Here is a 23,978-nt window from a genome sequence, read left to right as displayed (position 1 = left end):
ACAGTAGTAGAGCATCATTAATTGAAGGCTCTTGGTTGACTTGGTGGAAGCTGTCTCAGAATGAAGGACCTTGCAAGTTGATGTTTACTTTCTAAGTGTTAGTGTGTTTATTGCCTGTTACTCAGAATGAGTCCTTGTGGAATCAGAAGTGCTTTCAAACTCACGAGGACTAGCATAAGGCTAGCAATATCTAGTTCTTATTTATATTTACAGCACTGTGACTCCCAGCAGGCTGGGAGTCATAAAAGCTACTCAATTACACTTTTGTTTAACTGCACTCTTCGTTATCTTAGCCATCCCTCTCTTTTCCCCTTTTATTTTCACCTGTATTAGATTCCTACATTGTTTTGGCTTGGAGCAGCAACTATTCTTTTTTTTTATCTAGACTCTGAGAAGACCGTGTCCTAGACTGAGTTTCTTGGATGCTGCTGTAACTCATACAGTGGTTACAGAAACAAAAATAGCCTAGTTTTGGTCCAGAATAGTATGACATGCTCTTCTGGTTTATGTGGGTCTCAGAACAGCAGTGTGTGATAAAGCACGTGTACATTAGCCATGGCTCCCTTTTTCATATGTTGTTTTTATTCATTAAATGCAAACATATTGCAGTGCATCCTAGTTTAATATAAAAGTCTGCTGTGGCATTTTCCCTCAGCTGTTAGAACCCCTTGAGGGAAGATCTGTTGGCAATGAGTGCTGCAGAAAGCACTACTGACTCCAGAGCACTCTTTGTGTATCATCAGTGACTGTAGCACCCCTATACACCTAGAATCTCTCCAACTATGTAAGGCATAGCTTTTCTGTATTAGATATAGTGGCTAGGAGGCAAGAGGCTTCAGCAGTAGGGTTGTTCCACCCAGCACGCCTTTAGCATTTATAGGCATGAGGTTCTCTCTGAGTGTGGATTGAATGAGGAACAGCAGGTTGAAAGCTGGCCTGAAGGTCCTGGTGCTCCGCTGTCTCCACCAGGTGCAGGCCAAGATTTAAACCCTTTGGGAGGACTGATGAGACCATTTTTTCAAGTTGGACCCTGAGCAAGTCTTCCAGTGGCCATCATGCTCTTCCCCAATTGAGTTCAAAGAGCTGGAAAAAAATGCCTTCAATTTGTGTCTGTGTTTGAATAACCTGTGTCAGGTGGGAGGCAGGGAGATAAAACTGAAAGGATTCGGAAGCTGTACTCCTAGATCAAAACCCTGTGTGGCAAACTTCAAGCATAGGCCTGTAGTGAACCTGGGAATAATGAGACATTGATGAAGAGGCTCTTGCCTCCTTCCCCCAGCTCTACCTCTGCAGCCTGTGACAAGCTATTTTGGGGAATGCCATTTTTTTAAATGTCATACCTTGATGCACACCAATTTGTGGTGTCTGGTTCTAGCTTAACTCTCCCCAGTGTTTATTCTGCCCCTCTTGATTTTTCTGTCATTAGAAAGTGAATGGAAATAACTCACCCAGCTTCAGAAAATTAAATAGATTGAGCATCAACCTGGAGCTGGACAATAACCCTTGGTTTGGGACAGGTTTTGGGAAACAAAATGTGCTAGTGTGCCTACTGGGGACCTGGATGGCCTACTGAAAGTTGGTGGATGGGATAAAACCAGGCTGAGTTTGAGACCTGTCCCAAACACCCATTTTGCCAGGGCAGATCCACCCTGCAGCAAGCCCTGCAGACATGTATAGCACCCCAAACCCTGCTCTGCACCACGGGAAAGCCAGCAATTTTAGTGCTCAACATGATCCCCTTGCTGGGGTTGCAGGTGGGGCTGGGGTAGGCCACCAGGAAAGGGTCATGGTGCTTTAGTGAGGAAGGCCCAGGCAGGTCCAGCATGTTCCATCAGAAAGATGTCAACATCCCACTTCCTTTCTTTTCTTAATCTTTTTTTATCTTCCCCTTTCCTCTGCTGCTAGCTGAATGAATCCGCCAAGCAGCTCATCGAGATGGACAAGACATGCTCGGCAGCAGCCTCTGGCTGCGACGTGCTGCTGACGACGGAGCCGGCAGCAGTGGCAGCAGCATCAGCAGTGGGCCTGGCGCCATGCTCCACTCTGACCGGTGCTGGGGCAGCTGGGGCAGCCCAGAGGCAGGCGGAGGGCAAGAAGAACACCAAGAAGCGCCACTCCTTCACCGCCCTTAGCATGACGCACAAGTCCTCGCAGGCTACCAGCAACCGGCACTCCATGGAGATCAGCGCCCCTGTCCTCATCAGCTCCAGCGACCCGCGGGCAGCCGCCAGGATTGGGGACTTGACCCACCTCTCCTCCAGCGCCCCGGCCCAGGTCAGGTTCGGGTGGAGGTGGGGTTTTGGTGCCCTTAGTGGACGGCATGCTGTTGCCTGGCCTCTTTCAATGTGACTGGTCCATGCACGAAGCAGCTGCACAGTGGTGTTGTCCTGATGTGACAGTACTTGGCATCTGTCATTCCCGTCCTTGTGTTAATCAGTGGGCAAGCATGAGGAGCCAGAGAATAAAGCCAAATTTGGTTTACAGTAATCTAGCACATTTAAAAAATAAAGAAGTAATCCTACATTTGTTTGAAGTAATGCAGCTTATGTTGCATCACTTTCTGTTGTAGGAAGGAAGCATTTTGAGTGACCCTGTTACCCTGCAGGGTAACAATGTGAGTTTGGAATTCACACACTGGGAATAAAGAAGATTTTTTGAGTATTTATTTCCCTACAGATCATTGGAAGATAAGCAAATGTGCTGTACTTTTACAAGTGTTGCACCCAGTGAGTAGCTGCTGTGCAGAAACAGCCAAGGAAGTTTTAAACTATCACACGTGCTGAGGGTGCAGCCCTTTCATCTTTCCCCCCCTTGAAGGACAGAGGAGGAGCCTCCTGAGCATCCTCACAGGTCCCCAAAAAATTGCTTCTGAGAGGCTGCTTCTGGGTGGCTGGCAGAAACAGGAGCCAAACTCAGGGATTCAATGAAACACCTTGTAAATGCTCACTGATTCTGTGGATAAGGGAATCCAAGTGGCAGTTTGCAGTTTGAAGGTGTACAAAAGAATGGAGAATAATAATAGTAATACTCCCAAACCTTTTCTGACTCGGCCTTCTTGCTCAGTCATCTACACCCTTAATGTGCAGACACTTAGTCACAGGTTCCCTCTACAGACCAGCTGTAGAGGTCTATGCTGCTTTCTGGAACTGAAATAACCTAAGCATGGCAGGGTATTCCCACCCATCATTGTGTTCAGTTCTGAGCCCTTCACTGCAAGAAAGACATTGAAGTGCTGGAGTGGGTCCAGAAAAGGGCAACAAAGCTGGTGAAGGGTCTGGAGCACAAGTGTGATGGGGAATGGCTGAGGGAACTGGGGTTGTTTAGTCTGGAGAAGAGAAGGCTCAGGGGGGGACCTTATCACTTTCTACAACTACCTGAAAGGAGGTTGTAGTGAGGTGGGGGTTGGTCTCCTCACAGGCAACAAGCGATAGCCAGGGGAGGTTTAGGTGGAATATTAGGAAAAAATTCTTCACCAAAAGGGTGCTCAGGCATTGGAACAGGCTGCCCAGTTAAGTGGTGGAATCACCATCCCTGGAAGTGTTCAAAAACCATGTAGATGAGGCCTCAGTGACATGGTTTAGTGGTGGCCTTGGCAGTCCTGGGATAAAGGTTGGACTCGATGATCTTAAAGGTCTTTTCAACCTAGCTGATTCTATGATTCCATGATTTCTCCTCTGAAGGAAGCCACCCTTGCCCTTTTCCTCTCCCTGGCCATGCCTTCCTGCTCTTCACACCCGTGTCCCCATACAGGGACAAATGTGGATTGCTTCCCTCCCCTGTGGCAGCACAGAGCAGGAAAGCAATCCACATTACAGCCTACGCTGGTATGTGTGTAGACATCTAGGAGAGGGCAATGCAGGAAAGGAGATAAACATCAAACTGCAGGGACTACCTTGGGCAAGAACGCTTGCTTGTATCCATTTGTGGCGCTGGTGGGTCTTCCCTTTGAGAGACAGCTGTGCCCCACTGCCTCCCAGGACATGAGCCCAATGCCCCTGCAGCACAGGTTCTCTAGGACACCAGGGAAAGCAGTGCTCCTGTGTGCATGCCAATGTGCGCCACAGAGCCAGCTGAAACAGCATGCTAATGGTGGAGCATGGATGCTGCTATGATGGAGCAGCACCCTCTGCTCCTATCTCAGATGCTCACCTCCCTCTACTGCCCATCTACATGTAGAAACCAGAGACATAGCTCTGTCCAACTGTAATTTAGCCTTTTCCAGGCAGGGCCTCTGTGCTGTAAGGCTTTTCCTCTCCTTTCAGCCCTCAGCAAGGCACACAAAGCAGCATATGTGCCAAGATGTCCTGGGACATCTGTGAAGCAGCACAAGCAATAGACATGAGTGAGGGTCCCAAGCTTGTCAAGCTAAATGACACACAGTTTTTTGGCACTCAGAGTGACACATTTGGACTTTACAGAGATGTGACAGACTGTGGCTTTCCTGTTCTTATGCTGTCAAAGGAAGCACCATGTGCACCCTTTGCTAGTCATGTGAAAACTCATTCTAAGCTAGTAAACTGCAAAAATTAGGCCATGAAGCAGAAAGCACTTTGACTATTCTCCCCCATTTTAACAGAACAACTGGTATGCAAAACTTCACTTGTTCACAAACCATTATGGCATTTGGGCAGAAGTGGTAGGGGACAAGAGGGGCCCCATGTTCCCTGGAACAAATTGTGTTTATTGAAACACAGCCCACAGGAAGGTTGGTTGGGTCCTTTCCACTGAGTGGGAAGACACGTAATTGGTGTCCCCGTCCTCCAGAGCTTCTAGTTTAAAGCTGCCTTGACCAGCCTGTCAAGTCTCCTATCAAAGCAGCTCTTCCCCTTGTCAAACCAGCTACACCAGCCTCTACTAGACCTGGTCTCCCAAATCAAGGAGCTGCCAGCTCCTGGGCAAGAGCTGTTGAGGACTTGAGGCTCCCTCGGTGGTTCTCACTGCTCAGAATTGAGGCTCCTGAACACTGTGTTTTCCCTCTCTCTGGTTTTGAAGGTGTCCTCTCTGGAGCTGCTCATCCCAGCAAATTAGCCTTCTCACCTCAGCTTTTATCCTTCTTAGGTTTACAAAGAGTCCTGAATTTGCCTCTTACCAAATACACACTAAAATTGTGCAGCCTTATTTCTACAACTATTAATCCCATGATAATAGGGGTTATGTTTTAATTAAATATGTCAGAAATTCAGTTCCTTTTCTGCCATCTACTAAGACCTGACATGGCTCTGAAACAATTAGTGATGCTACAGCCTTAGACAGAAAATAAGTTCAGCACTTTTCTTTTATTCACGTGGCTGAACAACAGCTAACATAGCATAAACAATGGGCCCCTGAGCATTTACATCAAGGCTTTCAGGACAGTGAGAATCTTGACTTCAGACCATTTTATTTTGTGTTTGGCCTTTTTAAGGTAAATGTCCTGTACATCTTGTTCAGGGTTTGATGTCTTGACAATCTGCAGACTGATTCTACTTCTGCTTCAGAAGTGCTCAGGGGCATTTCTGGGAGCATGGGTAGGTTGGTAGGAAGGCAACATTCAGCCAAAGCATATTTCTTATAGAGGAAGCAACAAATTTACAGTTTCAGTGGTGACTGCCTAGCAAATTTATGCCTTTCCTTTCAATATTAGAATCTAAATTTGGTTCACTGTGTCTTTATATCACATCCTTGAAAATTCCAGACACTTTATCTGTGTTAATTCAATAGACTTCTTCATTAAAAAAAATAAAAGTATTTCGTTCAGTTTAGTAGGTATGAGCTTCTCTGGTGCATATCAGGATTGGTATTTAGCTTGCTGGGGGTGGGGGTTCTACATTTTTAAAGCATTTGACACAGTTTTCCTATAGCCTGTATTTTAAACAAGCAGAATTCAATTACAGGAGTTCTTGAATGGCATCCAGTCTCCTACCTCAAGCAACTGGCTGGTGCCCAGCGAAACAAGCACCCATTTTCCTTGTAGACCTGAGGCTCCTGTGTCAAGGGCGCCTGCTTTGTCCCTGCTGACATGAGAAGAAACAGAGACACCAAGGGCTTCTTACTGTAGGAACTTAAAATTTAGGTGCAAATTTTGTATGCTTCAGTAAATGTGAAATATATTCCACCCTTTAGTAGTGTTTTCATGCATAGTACTATATTCCTGTGGCTTTTGTCAATTTTTTGTGAATTGAAACCAGACTTTCATGCCAAACTCACTTTTTTTTTTTGTTGTTTAACTATTATAAGACTCCTGCTTCTCCAGGAGGGCACAAATATACGCATATTGAGCATTGACATGCAGACCAGGGTATGAAATCACATGTTTTGAAAGCATTTCTTCATGCCATTAATTTAATAATTGAACAGTACAAGCCTTCCATAGCATGTTCATTTTTTTTTAAGTAGAACCAACTCAGCTGTTTCCCAAAAGCCAAGATGCATTTTGAAATGAGTCGTGGTCAGAAAACCATATTCATTGACTGCAAACCCAGGGACACTCAGAGGTAGAAGAATCAACTTCCAGCCACCTCAGCTGGATAAAATAGTGACTGGAAGACTGCAATAGCAAGGATAGAAAGCATTTCTTTTCAAAGAGGCAATGCTGGGATCTTAATTTTGCTTTAAGCCAAATTTACTTCTTGTATGCTTTTTGTTGCATGCTGAGTATCACTCATTAGGTGTAAGATCTCCATCTAAAAGGTAATAGTGACTTTTGGCAAAATAGATTTTTATTGAAAATGTAAGTAGTGCTGCAGTCCTGTGATGGAGCAGAAGCTGAATTCGCTTACAGGTGCAGAAGAGTGGTTAGCAACTGAGACTCCCTGGCGAGTGGGGAAGGTCCCCCTGGACAGTAATCATGCCTAAGCCTCAGATGGCTTGTCTTGCTTCCATTTCCACCCCTTATGAATTATTCTACCTGCTATTTGGAAAGTTCATAGGTCAGTACTGCTCCAGATCCCCTGTTTTTTGACAGAAAACACATCTCATGAATAATGAAGCATGGCTTTGTCCACACTGGAATAACAGCTGAGGGAGGAAGAAAGGAACTTCTATGTGTGTTTTGAATGACTCATCACCATGCACAAGAAGTCCATTTGTATCTGTGAGTGGTAGTATAGGCTCCTAACCAGAGGCCACATGTTCAGGAAAAGCTGAGAATAATGTCTTGCACAGTTGCAGTCCCAAAGAGTGACAATATTTGAAATGAAAAATGTTCCTTGAAGTGTCTTGCTATATAAATCATATGGAAGTGTGACTCCTTATCAGTTATTTAGAAGTGCTGAATTTTAGCTGAGAAAACGTAATAGCAGAACTCTGCTTGAGCCTTGACTGATAACCTAAATGTGCTGACCATGAGAAGCATACAGATTATACATAAAATTCAGACACTAAAAATGAACCTTTAATTTTCAAGTGCACAACAGGCTCTGAGATATGAAGGGAAATACAGGTATTTTTCAGTTTTGGCCTGGAGTCCAAATTCTATCCAACTTACTTCTGGCTGTGAATGACAACTGACTGGACATCCATTAGTGAAAGTGAGACAGCTGAAACCAAGGGAAGCTATTTCATGAAGCTGAACCACTCAAAATGGCAAAAGAGAAGTAATATTAGTGCAACCTGTGTTTCTGTCATTTAGATCAAAGTATGTCATGAAAGCAGCATACCAGACTTTGCTAAAATTTAACCTTGCTAAAATTTAGCCTTAACTACTTTATGGTCTTTGTATAATCCCAATTCTATTCAGAATTATTTAGAACTGGTTCCATTCTATTCAGAATTATTTAGAACTGGTTCCAAACATGGCCCATGTGTTGTATCTCTATTTTAAATAATTTTATAAATAAAACTCTTTTGGGGGGTTTTGTAGGTAGGAAGGAGTTAAATTTTTTCAAGCAAAGATTTTAGGGCAGGCATGTAAGCTGTATTTTTGCTTTCCTTTTGCTACCAATAGGTCTTTGAATATACTCTGTATATTGAGATATCTTACATTGTTTGTCAAAAATGTTGCAAATAGGCACATGCGCTGACTCAATCTATTGACCGATTACATAAGCTGCCAAGAATCCAAGTCAAAGCAAAATCGCCTTTCAGAAGTTACTGGTTTAAAGACAGTGCCTTCTCTTTATCCTATAATTTCCCTTGTCACAAAATCATTTTGAAAGGTTTTTCAAGAACTACAAAACCTTTTTTTTACAGGATCTGGGAGGAGAGAATGTTGTGCTATAGAAGGGCTATTCAACTGGGCATGAAATCCCGTTGCCTGCAAAACAAAAGCAAAATATTTTTTTCCAGATGGTCCTCAGGGTAGTAACCCAACACATTTTGCCACTGAAATCATTTTTCCACAGGGCTAATCCTGAGGCTTTATGCTACCTGCCAGTCAACTACTGATTTGGAAGCCTCAAGAGCAAGCAAGGCAATCTCTTGGTATTTACACTATACCACAAAATCCTGTCCATCCAGCACATGCTATGTGTACAAGCATGACATATGAACAGAAACTACTACAGAGTGTGTTTTCCCTTTTTCGTTGGTTTGGTGTTTTTGTTCATTTGTTTACCACTACTGTCTCCCTGGAGGAGGACTTCCTGCAGGAAGCATTGCACAGGATTCCAATGAATTCACTGTGTAGTTATCAAATGGATAATTAGGAATGTGGGATTAAATTAACCTCTTTTAGCGGTCAAGCTTTTACTTTAAGCTTTTTTGTCTCTCTGCATTTGATTTTTCATGTTCTTTGATCCCAGAATTGCAAGAAACTATTTACTACAAAACCATTTAAAACCTCATGGTGAAGAGCTAGACACTGGTGCTTAGTGCTGAAAGGGTTAGTCTTAGAGAGAAACAAGGCTGAATAAAATGTAATTCTCATGATGTTCATCCTCATGATGCTTAATTAGTCCTCATTTTGGGGAACTAAGAAGCTGCAAATCAGAATAACCAGTGCTTTTATGGATGGTAATGTCAAACGAACACTTGGATGATGACAAAAAATATTTGGTTTGTTTTGATTTTTTTTATTCTAACTTGCAGCCATCCTTAGATTGCAGGATACCGTAAACAGAAGCTCAGGAAATAGATTTACATGATTTCTTCAGCTCTGCATAGCTGCATGGGCTATTTGCAGAAGACAGGATCTAGATCTTTTTGGCCTACTGTGAACCAAAAAATAATCAGGGCCAGCAAGCTACTAGAACAGGCTAGCATAATATTCTGCCTCACCTTCACCCACAGCCACAGATACTTACAGGTTGCAAGAGCCCCTCAGTAAATGCTAAATCATATAAATTTAGCTCATTTTTTTTCAGGAAGGAACTGGGTATTTATGCAGCTGCAGCTGTTACCATGCACATTTATTTGTTTTTTACACACAAACCATTATGGAAGAAAAAGTCTTACTCTAGGATTGGTAAGTCCGTTTCAGCTTCCACTTTGGTAATTAGCATTTGATGAGGCTACTTGTTCTTGCGTGTAACACTTTTCATCAATACTTGGTGGCACTACCACGCATTAAATGCTAATACATTATTTCTAGGAACATTAAGGCTTGGAGTGATTGCCACAGTCATTGTTTTATGGAGTCAGCAAATTAGGGAAACAAGTCACAGGAATCTTGAAGACCCTTAGCCTATTTTTTGTGATATCTCCAGAGGATGGTATGTCAACCTATGTGAGTTGAATGAGTGTTTTTCTCTTATTTTAAAGTAATATTAAAGAGAAATTTAAAGTAAGCTGTAAATATGCATCCAAGACATTAAAAGAAATTTTCCTGTGAATTAATGAATGTGATAAGTGCCCTGTGGTGAGACAGTGCTGGATTTGCTTTGAAGTCAAAACTGAGATTTCTGGTTGGTGATTTTCTAGATGATAAGAACATTCATCTGATAGCAGCAGCAATTATTTTTCTGTGAAGGCTGCTGCAACCTGCAATGTCATTGTACTCTGTCCCTAGTTTTATCACTGTCTTCATGACTGCTATTCCCTTTCAAGACTGAGCTCAATGCTTTTGCAAGGCACTTCACTAATCCTTACAGGCACCACGTCTTTTCGAATTAAACCACAAATGTGGCCTTAATGTACTGGTGGAAATCTAAGGTAAATCTACCGGGGAGATTAAAAGATAGTTTATGCTTGCAGTCCAGACTACTAATTTTTATGCTTTCATAGAGGTGTGGATGGAAAGAGAGAAAGGGGATGAATTTGAGATGAAGTTTCAGCCCAGATGAGTGGTTATTACCTTTAATTTCCTAGTCTCTGTGAGCTTGTCAGTAATGTTTTGCCAGGTTGGTTGCTTTTAAATATATGTCAGAGCTGACACAAGGGGCAGCAACATCTCAGCAGTGTATTATTTTCCCAGGAGTATATGGTATAAACTGTAATATAAATATATCATTACAGATACATTAAAGTGCAACTTGTTTTGGTGTTCCTATAGTTCTCTTGCAAATAATACTTATCAGTTGGAAGAGGAATGAGATCTGTATTAGACACCTTGTGGTGTCCTCTGAAGAAGTTGGGCTGTTTGTTCTTTGTTCTGAGAATCAGAATTTCTTAGGAAATTCTGGCCCTCAGGATGGACAGTTATCTTTTTCCTTTTTGTTCAGCTAGCTTTGGCTGTCCTGAGTGGTGCTTGGGGCTGTGACTTACTTAAGCATCTAGAAATGGTGCTGGAAATGCTGCATGGGGACCAAGAGCAGAGATGCTTTGCTCTGCTGCTAATTTGCTCCAAAGGACCATGCTGCTTGGCTAGTTTAGCCAAGCCCTAAGATGCCTTTATGCAGAGCCTTTCTTCATTCTTGGTTCTCACATGAAGTCTTCTTATAATAGCCAACATGGAGACAGGGAGGAAGAAACAGGCAATTTTTAGGGAGGCCTCAAGGTTTGAGTTATGAGTTTCTATGAGACATTAGCATAAGTGTTAGGGAACAGGGGTAAGTTGTGTTTCAGTGGTCATAAGGAGGCTGTTTTCTTTATGTACAGAAGGCAAAAAGTCCTTTTCTATTACTAGGCAGTCCATGGGCACATAATCACCTATTATACCAAAGTAGCTGGTGATAAAACCAGACGGCACAGCAGGAGCTGGGTGTGAGATATCTATCATGCAGAATAATTGTGTCCGTCTATATAGTCCACAAGTTTTACTCAAGATTTAGCCTTCTGCAGTACAGGTGAGATTGCTGTGCTATTAACGGGCATAAAGAAGCAGGAATTTGAACAGAAGTATCCAGAGGTGGTTTTCAGCATGCCTTCATGCAGCTGCTTTTCCCTGCTGGCTAGCAGCTGGGGTTGTATTGTCTCTTGGGAGAGAAGAGCTGTTGCAGTTGAGCTGAAAACATTGGCAGTAGTAAGTGGTACTTGGAGAATACCAGACTGGAGTGGGAGCATGAAGCAATCAGATTTGGCTGTTTAGTGGCCTAAGTAAATGGGATGAGAGTTGGCAGTGCCTAGTTCAGAAAACTGCAGCCACTGTTAGAATAAACAGCTTCCTAATCAGGAGGTATACTACAGTGTGATTACCCAGCAGGTCATGTCTGGAAACTAAATGGCCAAATGTTTAAAGGCATTAGGGTCTCATAAAGATAGAGCAGGTCACCAAATGGCATTTTCAGAAGTGACTCTTATTACTTAGATTGCAATAAAATCCATGGGAATCAGACAGTGAAGTACTTCTTAATGGCTTCCTGAGAAAACTTTGTAAAGTACCTGTTTTTATCAATAGATGCCCACGTGCTTCTTGAAAACCTGACTGCCAGAGACGTCCCCTCCCAGATAGGTCTTAGCAATGGTGAATAGCAGAGGTGGAAGAAGGATTAAGACACAAATGCTGCAGTGTTTCAGCCCTCCCTGTGTAAAGCTTGAACATGGCTGTATTCACATGCCTGGTGCCACAGGAAGGTGGATAACACAGGGACGTGCCATCAGAAGGTTCTGAGGCACACAGACCTCCCAAAGGTATCAAAGCAGAGAATAAAAAATCTGAGCATTGTCTTGGATTCCCATTCACCTGAGCAGATGAAGGGGAGAAGGGGACACTTCTAGTGCCTCGTTCCTTAGATCACAACAGCAAATGTGAAACCTGGCTCCAGGGCTAAATAAAGAAGAAAAACAAACTAAACCCTGCTACCAGCTGTGATGGAGAAAGGCATGCTGTATTGCCCAGGAGAATTATTAGTGTTACTGGGGAAACCCATATGAAATTGTGGGAATGTAAAGTGGAAAGGTAAACTTCCAACAAAGGTAACCAAAAATGTGAAGAAATAGGAGATTATTATTTAAAAAAAAAAAAAAGCAGTCTTTTCAAAATCTTATTTCAAATATTATCTTGCAAAATAATCTATCAGTATTGTATCTAATAGTATGAGCCAATCATTGATACATAAGTGAGACAAGAGAACAGGACCTTAAAAGGGGAGGCTTAGGAGGCCTTCACCATGTCAGGGTCTGTAGTTTAAATGCAAAGCTGGTGAACATTCAGATGCATAGTAGCAATCAGGCAGCCACCAAGAGAATTCATCAAGGAGCACAGAGGCGGGTGACACTGAAGAGCAGAACACTTGTGTGAACGTAAATGCCACAATGTGAACAGAGGAAGGCCAGCAGGTCCTGTGGAGTCAAACCTGATGATGAAAAGAGGGGTCATAGGTACACTGGCAAGTACACCATCATGTCAAAGCCGGCAGGGGAGAGCAGCTAAAGAAAAACTGGAGCACAATCAAGAAGCAGGCACTGATTTAGAGTTTGGATGCATGTGATGTGCAAAGTGGCAAAAACGAATGGTTTGTAGGGTTCAGGCTGGCACCAGATGTAGCAGTACTGCAGTAAAAGGCCACAGGCAAGAAACTGAATGTCAGGTGGAGAGAGAACATTCAGGACTATGGAGATTTCTTTGGGATTATTCAAGGAAAAAAAACCAACATTGTCATCTAGCAACATTGAATGAAAATTGCGTGATTTCTTAATCCCTAGGATTGTATGTTAGTACAAATGTAATAGCACATAGAAAGTGCTTGGGCTTATGCTTCCAGTAATACAGAAGACACATAAACCACCACTGTCAGTATGAGCAGGCCTTTCCAGTTGCACCCTGAGGCTGTTCACTCAGCTCTGTCTATTTGTAAGGTAAAACCAAAGTGGTTTGTCCTACCAAGGAAGTGTGGGGACCGATCTGTTTTCTTGGAGGCAATTTCTGCAGCTCAGAGCAGGCATACACTGGTGGCACAACATGAAGAAGTTTGAACCAGACTTACTTCTTGGATGAGGCAGCTGCCAGGTCTTTCTGCCCAGCATCTACAATTCCTAACCCCATTAACAAGCTCAAAATAACAAATGCGGGATCATTCTGCAGCTATGCCTACATTTTTTAGTGGGTTGGGATTTTTTCTGTAAGTTGATATTATCTCACTGATGTGACAGGCAGGATTAATAGAGCCTTAGTCACAGAACTGGAAAGAACACTTTTACGCATAGGAGTAAGAGCTGCCTGGAACCTTCCTTGTTTGAGCAAGCAGCCAGAAAGTAAGGGGAAATAATGAGAAAAAGGAGATGTACTTGTCACTACAACTTTGTGATTGAGCATACATGTCGGTGAGAGAGGAGACAGCTTGCTGCTTGTTGCCAAAAGCCATGGAATCACAGAGCAGTGTCTTCATATTTTGCTGCATGATTTCCTAGTGATATGGTGTTAATATACAGCAAAGCAGTATAGCTTAGCAATAGACTGACAAGATATGACACGACGCTCATAATTACATGGGCTTTTTTGGAATTGGGTGACCTTGAAAACCATTAATTAAGTAGCAATGTGTGTCAGGTTTTTTTCAGTGTCTTGGTTTTTAATTCAGTGCCATTTGTAAGTGCAAAAAATGTCCCTGTATTTCTGTTCCCAAAATAAATCAGTATTTACTGTTTGTTAGATAACATTTGGAAATGGAAAGCTGCACTAGAGGTCTGCAAACTGCTCAGAGTTTTTGCCGTATATAAGAGGCACTGAACCTACAATTTGTGCATAAACTTCAGATCCTACTTTGTAGAGCCATTCTGCCTATGGATGTGCATGCAGCATTTGGTTAGCCTTACTAAAAACGCCTTTTGCTCAAGTAAACCATTACTTATCCCATCAACCCAGTTTTGACCTGTCTTCACAGCAAGATCTGTTGTTACAGGCCTTGGCATTACTTCAGGAGAAGTTTCCAGTCAGTATTCATTTCTGACATAGATGAACGAGGACTTTGGTGAGACAACTCAAAAGAGTTTGTCCTACATACTTTCACAGAGCTTTAAGCTTTGAAAAGTGAATGATTACATTTAGAATTGCCTTTCAACATTAATGGCTGAAAAAGATCTGTCGAGTTCTTTATATGAGAGTGAGGATTTATTTGCTGTGGTAAAAATGGACTCCTACTTTCTGTGTCCAGAGGTGTTCCTGTTTTGGCTTGTGTTGTCACCTTTTTCTTAAGGTGAGGAACATTCCTGATGATAAAACCAGTATACATAAATGAGACTGCATTTTGGAAATTGATAGTATCTTCTTCTCCAGAGATCCATCACCATTAAGTGAAAGACTGCAAATTTAAAAACAAGCTTTTGAGGGAAAAAGGTTACTTTTATCAAAGAAGATACTGTTGCAGAGATACACATGTTGAGCTGATATTACAAAGTAGTCAAGTAGTTTTGTGTTCTAAAACTTTAAAATCCGCACGCAAAGTACACCTACATTTCTCTGACAGGTAAATGAAAATACTAATACACCTTGTGCCAGAAACGTATTTTTAGAATGTGTAAGACTAAAAGATGTCTTTTATAATGTAGTAAAAAAGTCTGGGAATTGATAAAAATATGATTTTTTTTTCTTCTGTGCTTTTCCTCTGTGCCTTCCCCTGACAGCATTTTAGGAAATGATGGGCTTCATCTTAACCTTTGTATGTTCTTCTTTGTGTATTTTCAGGATTCCTCTTTGATTGGAACAGCCACAGTGGCTGCTCCCAGGACAAGTGCAATAATTGGAGATCAGGGAACATCACCGAAGGTCCAGCTGCCCCTCAATATGTAAGCAGCTCATCTCAGTCACTGTGTACCCTTTGTTTCTAGTCATGTGCACATGCATGCATGTGTTTGAAATCTGAAAGCCTGAATGTCAGCTCCAGAGCATTCTGAGGAGAGATCACAAGTTCATACATGACCCAGACTCTGCTGAAATTGAAAAAATGAGCAAAGAAAGGCAAAACTTTGTCCTTTCTCTGTGAGCCCTTTTAGACTCCCGGTATATTTGTTACAGCTGTATGAATCACTGGGAAGTAAATTGAATGCCTCTCAGCTAGAAAAGATCTTCCTTCATTTAAAGCTTTTAAAAGAAGTGTAGTCCCATGCAATCAAACACCTGATCCATTCATCATTAACCAGAAAAAAAGTGACCCAATTGCTTTTTTTTTTTCAGTGCCATAAACAAAGGCAATCGACGAACTTCATGTCGTTGGCATATAGGCTTATTGAATAGTGTGTGCAGTAACCGAAGGTTGACTAGATACAGACTTCATTATAATAAATCTCTTCTAGCCTGGTTGGTTCATCTGGTGCCTGTCTAGTTAAGCTACTGAACCCTTTCTTCTCATCACATGTACCTTGTGAAAGCAGCAGAACTACATAGACACACATAGGCACACCAGTATTTTAGGGATTTACGATATGGCTAAAACAAGGTCTGAATTCACAAAATCCTAAAGAACATAGCAAATCTGCTTTGAGGAGGATAGAGGAGTTGGAACAGAACCAAAACAAATTTGTTCTTGGCTACTAAGGTGAAATCTTCATACCTGAGGGGTACCACACATCACTGACTGCCCTTCAGAGGGGTCTGTCATCATCTTGTGGTCACTCTGTGCAGCCTGTGTGGCACATAGTGGGGTATAAATTTATTTCGAGTCTTGCTCAGGCTGGGAACAAGTAACTGGCAGTATTTCCACTGTTTAGTTGCTGAATCAGAACATTTTCCAGCTCTTTGGCAATGCCCCTGCCTCTGTGCCTCAGCAAGCCTCCCATTCTCCCTCCATGCTTTTCCCTTGTGAAGCAGCCTTATAATCCGGTCTGTCATTTTGTATTTGCAAGCCAAGTTCCCGTCAAAGAAGAAGTGTTATCTGAAAGCTGTAGCAGAACTGGGGAGGTACACCCCTAGACAGAGCCTAGGGGCTTCTGCATTGTAAGTAGAGTCACATGCAGCTCCATGAGGCTAAGAACATGAGCCACCTTCTCGCTTAGGCCTTTACTTGGGGAACTTTTAATAAACATTTCGGCTTCTCTAGGTCCTGCTCCCTAACCCTTAGCCTCACTGTTTCATGTAGCCCAGAATAACTTGCTGTTACATTTTGCAAGATTTCAGATTGTTTTAACACTTTCGTCTCGGTTGTAGAGAGTTTGCTGGTGAAGTTTCACACCTAAAATCTACAGAATGGTGAAACATGTCCAAGTCCAAAGGCTTTGGTTTAAGGCAAAATTAGTCTCAGGAAATGAGACCGCTAGACTGAAACTACTTTCTGAGTAGGAAAGCTGCCTGCACTCAAATTTTCAACCATGTGTGAGAGCACGTGTCCCACCAACTTTCCCACAGACCCATCTCTGTCTGCACATAGGGCATATGCCTGTCTCCACAGGGTGGGCACGCCAGCCATGGCAAGGCAGTAGACCCAGGCTGGGCCTATCACAGGGTTTGAAGAAGCCCCTACTTGTTGCAGACTAATAGAGGAAAACCCAGGGACGGGCATCTTCCCACTGATCACCTCCATTGTCCCCGTGTCATGCTATGTCATCATCACATACAAGTTTTCAGCAGTTTAGCAATGCAGAGTTTGGTCAGTTTTGGCAGGTACACCTTCTTTAAGTCTTTGCAAGAATTTTGGTACTCCCTCCAGAGGATGTTTAGGTGCATTGTGATATTGGATATTCAGGTTTAATTCAGGAGGATGCATTAGCGGAATTTGCTGGGAGGAACAAAAAGAAACTAATAGGAAACCTGGAGATAGATGCAAGGGAAAGCAGCCTATGATCCACTTAAGGTAATTTTCCTTGCACCTTCTTCCAGCATCTCAACCCGTAAATTACAGTATTACATGTAGCACCTTGGGAAAAGGGCTAAGTGAGTCTATCCATCTACAATGCTCTGTCCTTGACCCATCACTTTACCGATAGCCTTGTGTAAGCACCAACTTAAAAAGGGGTAGTCAAAGCCACACTTTCTGCTCCCTTGAGTAAGTGCAGTCTGGCACTTTCCATTATGTCCTAGCAGAGTGCAGTGCTGAAGGATTAGCACTTCAGCATGCAACCTTATTTCACATCAGGGTGATGCATTTTAATATTATTCAGTTCATAGGTAGCCTCATGATTTTCATCAGGTGAACAGCCACAGACCTGCTCAGGACCACCTGATTGCATAGGCTGAACAAGGGATGTGCAGGATGGTTTCTCCCATCTGTTGACTAATGAAATACAATTTCTGGTTAGGTCTTTGCACCCCATGCATGTGGTAAACAGAGCCTAAGCATGCCCCAAGGAGCTGTTACCAAATATTTCATATTCTGCTCATTACTGCTGTTTATTTACTACTTTCTAAACAAAAATAAGGAAATCTACCAGTACATAAAGGGGCAGAATTAGAAAAACTAACAAGATTTATTCCTCAATTATATTTCCTGGAGAGTAAAAGTGAAAAAAACATGTATAATTTTTATTGGCTGCAAGTCTACAATCAGAATGGCTATAGTTTTCATTATTTCTCTGGTTTGCTGCTATGAGGTGGGCAGCAAGCCTCTTCTCACCCACTCCCCCACGCCTAAGAGCATTCTGCCACACTTTGTAGTGTAAATGCACTTTCTGTAGGTGTTTCCCCATTGTCCTAATTTCTCTGCACTGCTTGTAAAGCACAAATAAAATTAAAAAAAAAATCAAGAAGGCACAATCTTGATCAAGAATTACCAGAAATCCCTTTTTGCATTTGTAGAAAGGTGACAGCACACACACACACACACAAAAGAAAGATATTTGTAAAGAAAGTGTGGCTCTATGTGTGCGTTCTTGTTATCCTATCCTGACTTTTCATTATTCCCCTAAGTGCAAGCAATCATTCTTAATTTTCAACAAGGATCTCTCTAAGCAAAGAGAATATCTTTAGGGACTTTAAGTTGTAGTTGTTTCACGACATTAGACACATCCCTGAAGTAGTAACGGAAGAACAAAAGAGAGATAAAAAGAAAGATTTTAAACAAAGGGAATAAATAAAACCTGTAATTAAATAAATAAAAACTTCCACATGTTGGGTCCTCTATTAAAGATTTATCAGAATACTTCCATGCAATGCATCCAAAACCAGATTCTACCGTAAGAATCCCTTTGCAGAATTTGGCCTCTGTCAATTTTCGGCTTACCCGCATAATACAGATATTATTATACTATATCAGAACAGGTTGGTGTGTTGCTTCTAAAACTGCTCAGCATAAATAGCATCAAGAAATGCTGCCTTAAATGTTTTTGAAGTAGCTTACCCATAAGAAAAGTTTCTTCTGGAAATCCACAGTAGAAATGGCTCCCACCCTGAAGCATACGAATATATACTTCATCCAGACATTAGGCTCTGCAAAGCCTTCCTATTCAAAGCATGGTTAACCTGTCTCCGTAATTGCCTTATCCATCTGAAATCCCTGCTAAGTCCCTCAGTGTTGCTTTGTGGCAGTGTTCTGCTTTGGTTGTGCCCTGAGTGAGATGTCCTATGAATTTTTAAATTACTCCTTTCCTTTAGTCTGATTAGTTATTCCCTTATTGTCTCAGCATCCAGTTGATCCTGTCCCTGCTGTTACTTGGTTGGTATGCTGTAATGATGTTTCTTTTTAACCACCATTTCTAAGCAGTGTCTCTACTGACTTTCTGCTCTGTGGGGCTAGAGTCGAACTGGGGCAGGCAGTGTCATCAGCTGTGTGCTTTCTTCTTGTGTGACCTCTCCCCACAGCTACCTAGCCCTGTACGCTTACAAGCCTCAGAAGAACGACGAGCTGGAGCTCCGCAAAGGTGAGATGTACCGGGTCATTGAGAAGTGCCAGGACGGCTGGTTCAAGGGGACATCTCTGAGGAGCGGAATGTCCGGTGTCTTCCCAGGCAACTATGTGACACCAGTGTCAAGGTGAGGACCACTGCCCAAGGTGTTTATGCCTGATCTGTGCTGAGAGGGATTCTGCATCCAGAGGTTGCTGAAAACTACTCTGCTTTTAAATTGCATTCCCCTTCCAGAAATTTTCTGCTGGCATTGCAGCCTTGGGTAATGAAACTTACTTCTTCTAGCATTGGGATTATCCATATTCTCAGAAGACTTCACCAGCCGTGGTGGATTATGGCATTTACAACCTCTGATTTTACAAAGTCTGATGAGCACAGGTTTTGCTATTGTAGAGAATCTTTTGGCTAATGATTTTTTTATTGTTATAAAGCTCATGGGCATGTAACAGGGACAAGCAAAATAAGAAATGCTTGTGTCTTGCTTTTCAGTAGCTCCTCATGTAGGTTTTGTTTTTCTCAAATCAAAGATCTTGAATTGTTTAGCTCTGGATTAACATTTGAGGTGTTAAAATTCAGAAGTGGTAGGAGAGTTCAGTAACTTGTCTGATTTTAGCTACCTCTGTCTCTGTTGCAGAAGATGAGAAAAGGAAAAAATAGCATGTGTGGGGAGGAATGCCGTTTGTCAGAGCTGGGTATTGTACAACACCAAATCAAAGGTTATTTCTGATATAGAGCCCACTCTGAAATAGTCTGCAAGCTGAGGATAAAGTTCATCAGTATGTCACAGACTGTTTTGCCCTACATGCTCCTTGCAGCTGAATGTTTCCATGTGTATACCCATATCTGTTTTAGAGCAACCATGGGTTTGCAAATCGAACTCACTCCGCATATGCTCTCAGTCTATCCTCCCACATGCACACAGTCTCCACCACCTTTTCCAGGGAAAGGTGCCTCACAAGTCAGACAGTGTTGATCTTGAAAAATTGATCCAGGTTTGTTCCATTTTCAGTTTATGTCAAGTCTGTAATGTGTGGAATGAGCAAGACCAAAAGTTAAAAGCAGATTAGAAGATGATAACTAAGCCTGCTGACACTCCTAATATTGCCTCTCATTTAAAAAAAACAAAACCCCAACACATTAATTCATGGGTTCTTCACTGTTTATCACTCAACTGTGTTTACCTGACTTTATAGAGCCCCTTGGCTGCCTTCACTCCTTGCCTCTTCAGCCCTTAATTAGTAAAGAAGTTTGTGCTGAAGGGTTGGTGATCTGAATCAGCAAGAGTTTATTAAAGGCAGCATGTCACAGCTAGAACAAGACAGAGAAGTGCTAAAGGGCAAAAGTGCTTTCCACAACACCAGAAATCAGCTTTATGATTATATTTATGATCCTGTGAGCTAATTAAACTCCTGTGTAAATCACCCTCAGTGAGAACAGCAAGGAAAATCTGATGGCAACAAAATCTACTATTTGCTGCATTTTCAAATTACTTTGTTCCCCTTTGACAACAAAGCAGAGTATTAGATTTTTCTGCCACTCCCCACAAAACCCAAGAAGTTGCCTATAATGTAATAACACAGAACTAAATTTATAAGCTGCCAAAACACGTGTGAGCAGAGCGTGGTGGAAAAAGGACAAAATTCTTTAGATGGACAGACAGGCACAGGGCAGCAGAGAAAAGTTGCCACATCCAACATCTGTCCAGCTCTGTGGAAGCCACGGATTGTTTCTGTACCTGTCAGTGTGCATGTTTGCCAGAACACAGCTCTCAGTGGACTATTAGGTGTGCTTTTCTGGCAAACTCCATCTAGTGCAGATGGCCAAGTCAGCTCCAGCTGAACCTTGCTGCTACCCTGCCAGCTCTTCATGGCAGATGACAGACAGTCAAGATTTCCATCTGGTGGGATTCCCAGCTTTTTCCTACCTGGAGGCTGATTAAAAAAATTTTGAAGAAAAAAATAAACCACAGCAAAAAACAAAACCAGATTGTCAAGTCAATGACACCACAGTGTTGGTTTTCCTTCTGTGATTTTGAGGGGAGAAGGGATTGGGCAGAGGGGATGGTTATCTTGTTCTTTTAGACCATACCTTTGTTTTGGTCTCTTTCCATCAGAATTTCAGTCTTTTGGCTCTTCCCCTTCCACTCTTTTCTTAGGGTTACTTCTTCTGTGTTTCATGTCCTCTAAACGAGACCAGATTATTCAGCATATTCTTTCTTTCTGCTCTTCTCCTCTCTGTATTCCCACACAACAATTTTGGGGCCATGGAAATTCACACAATCTGGTTGGTCTTCTACCCTTTCTGTTATCCTCTCCTCTCTTGCTAACACTGTCTCGTTTCCATTTTCTCCACCACACTTTGTTCTGTATCATACCGCCTCTGCTGTCCTTTCCTGGAGGAGGACTTTGGCACATGGAGCATCCCAGGAGAGCAGAACAGCACCAAATGATCCCCCTGTTTCATGGCATCTACTGCTGGGGAAGGAAATTATTCAGGAACCTGTGTGAGAAACTCAAGAGAAAGAGCTGCTGAGCAACAACTGAGTTTGCCCATTGGTATCCTTCTGTCTTCCCCAGTGTCCTCCTGCCCTGGTCAGAGAGTTTCTAGCTCAGTGATAAGAGGACCAAGACCTGCTCTAGGCTGAACTCATTACATAGGAAGTCTTCCCAGCCACCCAGATGAAATACAAACTATGCATACAGTTTAAGTGAGCAATGAAAGAGGGGTTGATTATCATTTGGATTTCCTTTTCGGTAAGGTCAGCTGCATTCCCTTCCCTTTTGCAGTTCCTTAGCAAGTTTAAACTGGACCTGGTTATATCAATAGGGTAAGTGTTTGGACAAGACAAGCCCTTCCAAGTCTGCTGCTTTTCAGTCCTCTTCAACAGCCAAACACAGATTTGGTGTTATCCATCTTCTTTTCTCCCTGTGGGGTTGTATGCAGGTTTGGTCCTAAGAAAAGATGTCTGCATCTGTTTTAATTATCACTCCATTAGTGCCTGTAAAATAGCCTCTGGCACATGAAACAACATTTTGGACATATCCATTTCATATTCATTCATATTCATTTCTTCTGAATTTAGATTTGTGGTTTCACTAGAAACTATGCAGACAGCAGTGTAGCTTAAAAAATGTGATGAGAAAAATTATCTTTTCCATTTTCACCCTGCGCATCTTCCCATAGGATAAGGGGCTGAAAATGTCTTCCAGCATGCTTACAACTGTATCCAGTAAAGATAAATATATACCTGTAACTCAGTTTGCTTTAACACCTGAGGGGGTATCACGTTGAACCTCCCTACATAACTGAGGGTGCTTATCAGCATTGTGGCTGTGCATCTGTGTCTCTGCAGCACACTTACGCTGTGCCTTGTCTCCATTCAGGGTGCCAGTGGGAGCTGGGCAGCCCAGGAACAGTGGAGCTGGGGGACCTCCAGCAACAAAAGGCGCCCCAGGAGCCATCCACCCTGTTGGGGCTGGTCACACCAACACTGCCACGGCTGTCAGACCGGTTGTTCCTATCACTGCTCCTCAGACACATCCCCAGCTACAGGCGGCCTCTCCACAACTGAATAACTGCTTGAGGTATTCAGCTCAGCAGCCAGCCAGCCAGACCCGCAATGCCATGCAGATGGGTATGTGCACACTACCTCTTGCCCTGTGTTGGCAGGATTGATGTCGTACCCCTTGAGCGCAAGTCTTTCAAGGCTGCCCATCCCTGAAGCTTTCTTTCTCGTTTTAGTCACAGTTCAGTCAATGTGGAATAAAGTATGTTTTATTTGCCTGTAATTTTTACGGGTTTCTATTGATCTCTGGGAACCACATTGTGTTTATCAGATTGTTCTGTTGCTACAGCTGAAATAGATTATAATGTTTACAAATATTTATACAATTTATCTGAGTGGAGGCAAGCACCCTGCATACTGAGGAGATTAACAGTTTTAAGTCTGGTTGGCTTGCTGATGGAAAAATATTGCCCTTATTGCAGGGCAAGTAATTAAAGACTTAAAATTAGGAAACCTTTCTCTGGGCTTCAGTGATGAAAGGTATTTATTAAGCAGAATGGGGGGACCCAGTGTTAGCGATAAAGCAAAAGATCTGAAAAATACTTCCACCTTTTTGAAATAAGAATAAGATTTTCTCACACCAGGGGGCCTCTTTCTTTCTAGGTTCCGTTTCTGATGTACAGCACAATTTTCTAGAGTACAATTTATTCCTTTTTCACTGATGTTAAAAAGCTCTGTTGTTGAATAAATTAAAAGTAAATCCTGCAGTGGAACTTTATAGCAAAATTTAAAACATTTTGTTTCTGATATTTTATAGGGATGTGAGCAATTGTGTTTACAAAGGCAGATCAGTAAGGACTGTGACTGCTAAAAACTGAGGTCATAGATTTAAAACAGAGCAGGCATAAACGAGAAATACACTGCAGTGTAGGTCATGGATTCAAAACTTTTAAAACCAGAAGGCACCATTGCGACCATCTAATCTCACTTCCTAGGCAGTCCAGACCAAAGGCAAGGAAACGTGATCAAATACATGTGAACCTGAATTTTGGATGGTGCAGACTCCTCTGCTCAACAGACACCTGAGGTGTCAACTGAAGTGACAGATCATTTCACTCCATGCACTTGCCATGCCCCACACCTTCCTTCCACGGTGCTGCTGTGCTACACTTTCAGCAGCTTCCCTGATTTTAGATTGCTCCTCCAGGTCACTCTAAGTGCCAAGGAGTTGGCAGGCAGAGTGATCCAGGGACCATGGAGCTGCTCCAAAACCTCCTAAGCAGGGAGTTCTCCTGCCCTTCCAGAAGTTTTGTAAGATTGCTTTAATTAAATAAATTTTTGCCAGGGTAACTAAAGGAAATTTTTCATTATCAGTATTATTATCATCCATGATGGATGTCATCACCAGTATCCTGTGGACCAGAGCCCCTCAGAGGTCTCTTTAGTCCTGCAGGGCAGGACAATGCGT

At 42.5% G+C, this 23,978-nt stretch overlaps 1 protein-coding gene across 1 annotated transcript in view; it reads left to right on the top strand.

Moving 5' to 3' along the window:
* Positions 1–23,978, top strand: part of SH3RF3 (SH3 domain containing ring finger 3) — a 252,800-nt gene that overhangs the window by 186,665 nt on the left and 42,157 nt on the right. The window contains exons 4-7 of the mRNA XM_057422219.1: positions 1,906–2,274; positions 14,918–15,018; positions 18,962–19,132; positions 22,389–22,639. Of these exons, the coding sequence (XP_057278202.1) occupies positions 1,906–2,274; positions 14,918–15,018; positions 18,962–19,132; positions 22,389–22,639 (892 nt within the window). The remainder of the gene's footprint in view (positions 1–1,905; positions 2,275–14,917; positions 15,019–18,961; positions 19,133–22,388; positions 22,640–23,978) is intronic.

The sequence above is a fragment of the Pezoporus wallicus genome, unplaced genomic scaffold (assembly GCF_028554395.1).
Source record: "Pezoporus wallicus isolate ANWC-B61680 ecotype Strahan unplaced genomic scaffold, APGP_CSIRO_Pwel_v1 contig_5785, whole genome shotgun sequence".
Taxonomy (NCBI): Eukaryota; Metazoa; Chordata; class Aves; order Psittaciformes; family Psittacidae; genus Pezoporus; species Pezoporus wallicus.
This window is presented reverse-complemented; position numbering and strand designations above follow the sequence as displayed.